A 10,312-nucleotide genomic window follows, 5' to 3' on the forward strand; every position below is an offset into this window, starting at 1 on the left:
AGGGGAAAAAAATAGTTTCTCTTTTTCTAAAAAGGTTTAAAAAAAAAGTTGAACCTGTAAAGCTTTTGAGTTTTATTTAAACGTTGTATGCCTTTATTTTTAAAAGTTTGAATTAATTTTTATATGAAACTCATTTTGCCTTGCAATGGATCAAAGTTTAGAGGAGAATTTTCTGAGTTAAATGAAGCCCTTCTGGTTCCTAATATTCTAAAAGTACAGTTTCTACAAAGAAATACAACTTTTTTTCTCAGTTCGTTTTTCAAAATCTTTGGATTTGTTCATAGTAAAGATGATCTTTTCCATCTGTTGGTGCAGTTCCTTCTGATCTACATGTGTGCTATACCTGCAAATCTGAAGGCATTAACATCTGTTTTTATACACAGGGCTTTTGTTGTAACACTGACTTTAAAAGTAAGTTGTTTGCTAATTTCTGGACTAATTATGCGATTTCCATTTTTTTTCTTGATTCAGCCAAATTGTGTGTGTGTGTGTGTTTAAACTGTCCTTTCTAAGTACAGTCAAGTAGCAAAAGTAATAAAAGAAAAAGGATGGTCGGACAAGTTTTCTTGTGTCTTCCAGGATATGTCTGGGACATTTCTTTGTTTGTTATATGAGTTGTTCCCTTTGAAATTAAAGCTATTTTGTAGGGTTTGTAGGACATAATTTGATAAGTAGAGTTAATCAAATTTCTTCTGAAAGAGATCTAAATTCTTATTCTTAGTGAGAAGTTGTAGTTGAAGGAAGGCTTTTGAAACTTGACTGAAAGTTCAAGGAAGATGGAGATGTGTCGGAAACTGTTTGGCAGGGGTGAGGAAGTTCGGAAAGTGTACATTTTCCTTCTTGCTTTTAGGTCTTGTGCGTGTGATTTGGTGGTGCTTGGGTCATAAGCCTGATTAAAATTCAGGGACATGTACCACGGCGGCCAAAGCAGAATTAATTTTTTTATATGGGGACTAGAGCACTGAAAAGTTGTTCCTGACCAGGCTCTAACGAGAAATTCCTCTCTTCCCAGGTTATGAAGACAGTATGGAGTTTCCAGACCATAGTAGACATTTGCTGCAGTGTCTGAGCGAGCAGAGACACCAGGGTTTTCTTTGTGACTGCACTGTTCTGGTGGGAGATGCCCAGTTCCGAGCGCACCGAGCTGTACTGGCTTCATGCAGCATGTATTTCCACCTCTTTTACAAGGACCAGCTGGACAAAAGAGACATTGTTCATCTGAACAGCGACATTGTTACAGCCCCCGCTTTCGCTCTCCTGCTTGAATTCATGTATGAAGGGAAACTCCAGTTCAAAGACTTGCCCATTGAAGACGTGCTGGCAGCTGCCAGTTATCTCCACATGTATGACATTGTCAAAGTCTGCAAAAAAAAGCTGAAAGAGAAAGCTACCACGGAGGCCGACAGCACCAAAAAGGAGGAAGATGCTTCAAGTTGTTCAGACAAAGTCGAGAGTCTCTCCGATGGCAGCAGCCACATGGCAGGCGATCTGCCCAGCGATGAAGATGAAGGAGAAGATGAAAAATTGAACATCCTGCCCAGCAAAAGGGACTTGGCGGCCGAGCCTGGGAGCATGTGGATGCGATTGCCCTCAGACTCAGCAGGCATCCCCCAGGCTGCCGGAGAGGCAGAGCCACACGCCACAGCAGCTGGAAAAACAGTAGCCAGCCCCTGCAGCTCAACAGAGTCTTTGTCCCAGAGGTCTGTCACCTCCGTGAGGGATTCGGCAGATGTTGACTGTGTGCTGGACCTGTCTGTCAAGTCCAGCCTTTCAGGAGTTGAAAATCTGAACAGCTCTTATTTCTCTTCACAGGACGTGCTGAGAAGCAACCTGGTGCAGGTGAAGGTGGAGAAAGAGGCTTCCTGTGATGAGAGTGATGTTGGCACTAATGACTATGACATGGAACATAGCACTGTGAAAGAAAGTGTGAGCACTAATAACAGGGTACAGTATGAGCCGGCCCATCTGGCTCCTCTGAGGGAGGACTCGGTCTTGAGGGAGCTGGACCGGGAGGACAAAGCCAGCGATGATGAGATGATGACCCCGGAGAGCGAGCGCGTCCAGGTGGAGGGGGGCATGGAGAGCAGCCTGCTCCCCTACGTCTCCAACATCCTGAGCCCCGCGGGCCAGATCTTCATGTGCCCCCTGTGCAACAAGGTCTTCCCCAGCCCCCACATCCTGCAGATACACCTGAGCACGCACTTCCGCGAGCAGGACGGCATCCGCAGCAAGCCGGCGGCCGATGTCAACGTGCCCACGTGCTCGCTGTGTGGGAAGACTTTCTCTTGCATGTACACCCTCAAGCGCCACGAGAGGACTCACTCGGGGGAGAAGCCCTACACGTGCACCCAGTGCGGCAAGAGCTTCCAGTACTCGCACAACCTGAGCCGCCACGCCGTGGTGCACACCCGCGAGAAGCCGCACGCCTGCAAGTGGTGTGAGCGCAGGTTCACGCAGTCCGGAGACCTGTACAGACACATTCGCAAGTTCCACTGTGAGTTGGTAAACTCCTTGTCGGTCAAAAGCGAAGCACTGAGCTTGCCTACTGTCAGAGACTGGACCTTAGAAGATAGCTCTCAAGAACTTTGGAAATAATTTTATATATATATAAATAATATATATATATACATATATATAAATAGATCTCTATATAGTTGTGGTACGGTCTAAAAGCAGTCTTGTTTCCTGGAACTAAAAAGTTGGGATATTAACTTGTTTTGCACTTTAGAATAGCATGAGAATCTCACTAATTTAGCATTCTGATAAAAGAAACTTTAGAGCAAGTCAGAATAGAGAGGTGTTTTTCCTTTGAGGGGGTAGGGGAAGTAAGCCAATAAGACCCTTTTAAACAAATCGTCCTGTCACAAAATGCTTTCATATGGCTTAATTTTGTCAACACTGCATTGTCTTTTGAGCTCTTTTTTTCCCCCCCATAATTATTTCTTTTTTTTAAGTAGAAATTCCCTCCAGTTTTATTAGCCTCTTTATATGTCTCAAATTGCATGAATCTTTTCTGGCTGTTGGAAACCTGAATGCTTTTAGACCCAAATGGAAAATTTCTGAAATGCTGGATTATCTATTTTTAAACAAGCAGTTGACTTAAAACTTTCTGTGGCAACTTCTGGTTTTCTGATGGTTCCCAGTGAGCAAAATGCTGAAAGTACACTGGGATCACTGGGACACTGTCTTGTGAAGGTTTGCTTGGGATGAAAAAGGATATTGCAGCTTCAGCAGTGTTGAACTGTGTGTTTAAAAATGTGAATTACTGTTATTGTATACTGTAATTGATTACATGGGCTGGGGGGGTCAAAGAACTTGACAGGTTGTGTTGATGCTCTTAGCTGAGTCTTGAAAAGTAAATATTAACGCTACAGAAATGCATGAGTTTCAATATATTTTTTGTCTTTGTTTGCATTGTATAACTTTAACGAGTGAGTTTAAAATTATTTAATTTCCTTAGAAAAATAGCACCATTTGGAAAAAAACTGGTGTTATGAAGAACGTAAATGCACTGTTTTTATTTTTATTTTATATAATTTAAATTGACTTTCCCACTGTCTTTAAGTTGAAACTGTTAAGCTGAATAAAAACTTAAGCTGCAAATTGATAACTTCGCTACATAACAAGGAAAATATAAATGTTTACAAACGGCTTAAAGATTTGCATGTGCAGTGTGCATTTATAACAAACTTCTAATTGCACAAAACCCATGCCAGCTCAGAGTTTAGGTGTACACATTTACCCAGTTGAGCATTTTTAGAATAACTACTGCACAAATTGACAATAGGTCATTCTCTCTCTTTTTTGTTGTTTGCTCCCCTTTTCTTTTTCTCCCCTTCTTCCTTACCTCCCCACCCTCACTCCCCACCCCCCCCCCACCCTCCACCCCCAACTCATGAAAAGATTCCATGGACTGAAAAAAGCCCCAGGCTGAAAGGACTGGACTGCCTTGATTGACATGGGGAGGGGGTTAGTAGACTATGTGTATTGCGGCAGCAGAGGCTGCAGCCTGACGTGTGGTTTTAATGACCAGCACGCAGGGCAAAAGCATTTTGCACAGTGTTTGTTTTCCTGTCTTGCACTTACAAATAAGGTCTATGGGAGTAGCATGGAAAACGTTTGCTGTTTTTCCCTTTTTTTTTTTTAATTGCTTTTGTTTAAAATTTGATCGCCTTAACTACTGTAAACATAGCCTATTTTTGTGCTTAAGATACTGAATGGAAAACTCCATTGTGTGTTGCTGGACTGTTTTGGAAATATTTGGTTAAATGTGTGTTAATTTGGCTGTAATGGCATTTAAAGCAAACAAACAAACAAAAAAAGCTGTGAAAATGGCCTTGGAGCATTATCTTTAGTTACTTGAAGAGTTTCTAGTTTTTTTAAAATACAGTTTATGTTAAAATAATTTTTATTAATTTAGAGAAGACAATCAATGTCTGTGAGAAAACGGACTTTCTTTTGGATTTTCTTTTTGTGGTCATTGTGAGTGATTGCTTTTTCCTTTTCTTAGTTTCACATTCTTCCTTTGTTCTAAAACTTAGACTGACATCTAGCTTTGACAATCATAGTATGTTTTATTTTCCTGCGGGGGGAATAACTTATAATGCTGTTTAGTTTTGTACTATTGGTGTGTTGGTGAATTTTTAAACTGTGTGCTAACTGCAATAAATTATATGAACTGAGAATTTGTTGTGTGTATTTTTTATTGTGATTATATAGTATATAGATTCTAAATATGTATCATACATGGCATCTTTAATATCTATTCTGTTCAGAGTTTATGAGATTATTAGAATGCCTTAAATCACTCAAATGGGAAATGTGTAAACATTCTAGTCACTTAAGATACTAAATGCCCATTTTAAAAATGTGGCCCATTTTCACAATCGAGATCAAGAAGGTTGAGGTAATTCCCTAGAAACTTACGAATCATGAAACTACATGGCAGCACAGGTTTTTTAAAGTACACTGTACAACTGCTAATCCATACACTGTAAGTCACTTTTCATGTGCAATTTTATCCTCGGTTGATTGGTCAAATCTATTCTCCTGTGTTCTGGTTTAAGTGGAAAATTGAAGGAGACCGGATGTTTTAATCTGGAAGACTGGTTGGCTAATGACTGGAATTCTAGGCAATTGAATTAGCAGGCATGCCATTGTTCACGATTAGCTACATACATCCTTTTTATTGCTGGGAGAGCTCGAAAGTTCCCAGGTTTTAATTCTCGAGTTTTAATGTAAACATGTAATTAAGTACATGGACCATTAAAAGAACTCTATTCCCGATTTTTTTGTGATTGTCTCAACTTGATGCTTCTCTAGTTGGGTACACGTCAGGGTGAGAAACTGCTGGTTGAGCTGGGTAGTGAATTGACAGAACGCTCACACACGTGGATGACATTGTAGAGGAACTGTCACAACCCTAAGTGCAAGCAGTCAAGTAGCGGGCACGGAGAGGTTTTGTAAGTCAGGTTGTCTCTAACTTCCAACCTTAAATATAGATATGACTATGAAATTTTATGTTGTTACTGTCAAAAGATGGCCTATAGTAAGGTCAACATTTTTAACCTCTACAGAAGTGGGGTATAAGGTCGGAAGTTTGAAAATGTACCATTTGCGAACTACCTGGTGACTTTGGATAGGAATCCACAGGGATTTTGTCATGAAGTATATAATAACAGAATTTGGAATCCTAATTTCACCCCCCTCCTTTTTTTTTTTTTTTTTCTAACAGAATTTTTAAAGTATGCAACTCACCCTTGGTTTTAACCTGTGAAACATTGTTTCTTGTGAAAGAGGAATGTACATTCGACCCCCAGAGAATGATGTCTTGGGTGGTTCCAAGCTTATAAAAAAGGGAGGGAGGGGCACTTTCTATTTTCAGTTCCTATAGTAACTGGTCAAAGTATCTCAAAGCTCCTAAAGATGTTGAGCGTTTACTTGACAATTTAGTTTTACGAACATCTAATTTTAAGTGAGGAACATTATCTCAACAATCTTGATATGCTTATAAAAATAATATTTTGACATGATTTGGAAGAAATAACTTCTTGAAACATTCTTTGCAAAACTGGAACAGAATATTAATTACACAAACTGCCACATTTGATAAGTGAAATGAAGGAATAATTTATTTGCCACATTTAAAAAAGGAAATTAATTTGTCATGTAATCATGTCGGAAACCATTAAAATTGATTCCTCCTTTGACATCTGGCTGATCCATAAGTATATTTTAAATAATGTAGTTTTATTTACTTTTGAAAACTTCTCTTTCCTTAAGATAACCCATTATGCCCTGCATCGATGTGGCTCTAGCACTGTGTGTTAGGTGTACCCTAGAGAATATCCAAGAGTTACAAAATGTTAAGGATACTAGTTTCAGATTTCCTTTCTGGTTAATTATGTTATCAGGTTAATAGGTGAATCAAAGAGAGTTTTTCTTTAACAGACTCGTTATGATTATCTACAAACAGGTTATTGAAAGATTGGAAAAAGGGGAACACTATATTAACATTTTAGAACAGCGAACATTAAAATGGCCAAAATATTCATTTTCCAAGTAAATCATTTAAACTACCATCAAAAAATCCTTTTTGTTGTTTTACCAAGAAGTGGCACTACTTAAAAAATCTCCAACTTCCAAGTGTTACTTATGAAGCATGCACGGACTACATAAAAGCTTGACTCAAGAAATCCCATTGTACAGATTATAATTTTTTTTTAATAGTCTTAAGACCTCAAAATTTCCTGCATGGCATGACTATTTTATTTCTGTAATGCTTAAAGCATTCTTTGATTTCCACTCTAACGAGGGAAAGTTTCACATGCTCTGACTAGGAAACCAAGATAATTTTAGATTTTAATTTGTAGATACTGACCTAAATTTTTGTTATAATTGTTTGTTGCAATGCTTGGATTTGCTGAGAAGGTACAGTGAGTTGAGTGTGAATTTGAAATGCAGCAAAGAAAAGCTCTGTCCTTTTCACTGAAATGACTCGACATTAAAATGCTAAAGATACCATCTTTAAAAATAAAGCAATAGTTTCATTTTTTAAAAGCAAATAGCTTTTAGGAGTTTCATTTTGGCTGTAGTCCAAGTTTCTTCCCCTGACAGGATTTTGTCCCTTATGTTAAAATTTTTCCACCTTTGCCTACAAAAACACGGCAAAATATCTTTGTATATGATCCCTTGGTCTAAAATGTAGAACCATCTATCTTCTGACTTCCAGTAGGTTTACTTCCACAAAAAGGAATATTTTATGTTTCTAGGACCTCCACCCTTGCTGTTTCCTTAATATTCTGAAAGGATAGCTGAAGCATCAGATCTTGATGACACGGGAGGCTTTTAGAAATATTCATTTTCAGAGACACTTTAGAAGTTAGACTTTCAGTATTTTTGCAAACCAAGTCCTTAAAAAATCTTTACTAATTAACTTTTGAAATTTCTTGTGGAAAAAAGCTAACGTGTAATTTCTCATGAAAGAAGCTAAACTCCAAATTTAAAACACTAATAAGAAAGGATGAGGTCATAGATATGAAACAGTGGCATGAAAAGTGGGCTTCTTTTTAAGTCTAAGTATAATGTATCTGCTTACACTAAATAAATTGCTGAATTAATCATCCAGGTAATTCAGGCTCATAGGATAATATTTGTCTAAAAATATTCAAGTACTTAAATAAATCAGCATTTTTTTTTGAGAGGGATGAATTATCCAGGTAACTCTCCTGATTTGATTCTAACATTCACTAATTTACTGTGCATCATAATTCCTAGGTTTATGTGATCATGGTACTTTTCTTTAGCTGTAGGTAGTTTACAAAAAAAAAAAAAATTCTTTCAAAACCAAAATTTTTCTTGCATTTTGGGGCACTTCTGGCCAAATAAGGTATCTCCTTTTCTAATCTTTGGAAATGGGTTTGCAGTTAAGCTTGCAATTTGCTATAGGAGGCATTCTCTCTAGTTAGTTTGGCAGGAAAGGAGTGAAAACCCAATTTGGCTTTAAAATGTAGCACATTAGTCAGTAACAGTTTCAGTGAGGATATTTAGAGTGGCTTTGAGAGGCCGTGTGATACCCACAGAGAGTCCATTCACGGAAATGACTTTTTACAGTTTGTTATAATCTCTGTAGTTAATCATTAAATCAAGTAGCTTTTATTAAATGTCAATATGTATTGTTAATATGACTACATAGGAATTTTTAAAAGTCATATTGCCCCAAATATTCACATTTGTAAAGGGTATATTTGTAGTTAATTGAAGTGGAGTGTGGAAAATGTATTTGAATATTGGTAAACATTTATAGGACAGATTAAACTTGTTTCAATACAGAATGCATATACAATGGTATGAACTTGAAAGAACAGCATAACCTTATTTACGGATGCTATGCCAAACCAGAGCTAACTTTTGATATGTAGCAGCTTGAAAGGATATATCTTTATCATGTATGATTTAGAAATATATATCACTTAAAACTGTAAAACAGGAGACATTCATTTTATTTTAAAAGTCATATTTCATGCAGTTTACCTTTGAGAGGGTTATTAACGACCCTTTTTTGTATGTCTAATGCTCTGAAATGATCTTTGATTGAAGTAAGAGCATTTAGATTTTTCATCTGACTCTCTTAAAATTTGTTTTTGAAAACAGCCTCAAAATAGACACATACCTTTTCTGTGGACCATGTCTTTGTAACTATCTCATGTAAATGAGCTGTTTGCTAATACTGAAATGACAATTACCTGTTTACTAGACAGCAATGCTTCTTAAGGATGTCTATTTGGACAATTTTTGGAAAAGCACAATAGGACAATAATTGAGACATTTAAGAAAAGTGGTCATTGTGATCCATAGTTACCATAGACGTTAGTGCCACGGATTTGCAATTAGTGTAAAAAAATCCATTTTTTTCTAATTTATAATGGTTTCTGAATGTCACTTAAAACCTTTATGAAGTAGAAAAAATTTGAGCATAGAACCATACCTGAAGAAAATCTAATTTATAAAAGTTATTTTTATAACTACCTGTCCTTGAGAAAGGTCTCATGCTGAAGCATGTGACGGGGGAGAAATGGCACAGGTTTATATTCAAAGCATAGTCATTATCCACGAGCCCTTAGCATAAAATTTTTTTAAGACCTCTTCAAAATCTCCGAGATTTTGCAACTGCATAAACCGAAAGAAACTGAAGTCTGGCAGATGGACTATTCCTTTAGGTTCTGCTTTTTGTTGAGATGCAAACTAAAATTCATACTTTATAGCTGGTTCTCTATGTTTCTCAATGTCCTTTTATTTACCATAGGAGGGTACATTTTATGCATCCAGTGATTTTGACACCATTGCACAAGTGAATTTTCAAGCCAAGTTTGTTTTTGGGTCTGACTTTCTACCACTCGGGAAAAATCGAAACAAATTTAAAATGAACACTGTATTTGAAATGGGCCCTATTTACCACTGGGTATCAGCAAACTGCATATTTCCACGGAGGGAGGGTTGAGCATGCGGATGAAGGAGCTGAGGCATTTTCCGGGGGTTCATGACAATAAACGCCATGGAATTGGATGAAATCCTTAGGTTAAAAGAAAAAAATAAATTGGGGACTATGTTGGGTCACAATGAAGTTTTGCTTTTCATAGTAAGTGTGAAGTCTAGAAAATGTGGTGATTTCTCACATTCTATTTATATGTTATTTTACTTGAGGGATGTCTCAAAGCAGTACTAGAATCACTTCTGTGCAAAAGGGGGAGGGAGGGAGAGTTTGTCATCATTTATTCAGTTTGCTTTGTAAAGGTGCTTATCTTGCAGTAAAAATAATATTTTAGTCAGAATATGACAGGTGGTTTGTAGGCTTGACCAGCATGGAAGGATTTTAAGTAATTGGAGTGTTTCTGTTTAAAAGTCAGTCAAGTAACACCCTCAAAGACTAAGGCAATCAATCCTCCGATTGTTATGTTTATTTAGCAGTACATATATGCTTTTTTCTCTCTCCTAACAGAACAGAACGTTTAAGCCTTATAACCAAAAACAACTCCAAGCTTACATCTGTATCCCGAATTTTAAAATTTGCATTCTGGCCTGGTTGCTTTTGAAATAACTAATTCTGTTACTCAAATTATAAAAATCCAGTGGCCAGAATGGCCCAGTTGTTTTCCATGATCTGAAGACCTACGGTGTCTGTCTGATCGTCTCCCCTTACAGACAGCTGCATCACATGTTTTTCCATAGAGACAGATAGAAAATCACAAAAACTTAGAGCTGTAAGGGGCAAAAGTGACTTCCGGCTCATTCATCCTAAAAGTGGAGGAGCAGG

At 37.5% G+C, this 10,312-nt stretch overlaps 1 protein-coding gene across 7 annotated transcripts in view; it reads left to right on the top strand.

Moving 5' to 3' along the window:
• Positions 1-4,685, top strand: part of ZBTB18 (zinc finger and BTB domain containing 18) — an 8,928-nt gene extending 4,243 nt beyond the window's left edge. For 5 of the 7 annotated variants that reach the window (XM_021666913.2, XM_064383668.1, XM_012443741.3 and 2 more), the window contains exon 2: positions 1,013-4,685. In XM_021666913.2, coding sequence (XP_021522588.1) covers positions 1,027-2,595 — 1,569 coding nt within the window. In that variant the 5' untranslated portion in view covers positions 1,013-1,026 and the 3' untranslated portion in view covers positions 2,596-4,685. Of the gene's footprint in view, positions 412-1,012 lie in introns of all 7 variants that reach the window. The other 2 variants (XM_064383669.1, XM_012443742.3) reach the window with 2 other exon arrangements.
• The last annotated feature ends 5,627 nt before the right edge of the window (positions 4,686-10,312 follow it).

This window comes from Aotus nancymaae, unplaced genomic scaffold (assembly GCF_030222135.1).
Source record: "Aotus nancymaae isolate 86718 unplaced genomic scaffold, 86718_ANA_hifiasm-v0.15.2.pri h1tg000032l_0, whole genome shotgun sequence".
NCBI classification, from domain to species: Eukaryota; Metazoa; Chordata; class Mammalia; order Primates; family Aotidae; genus Aotus; species Aotus nancymaae.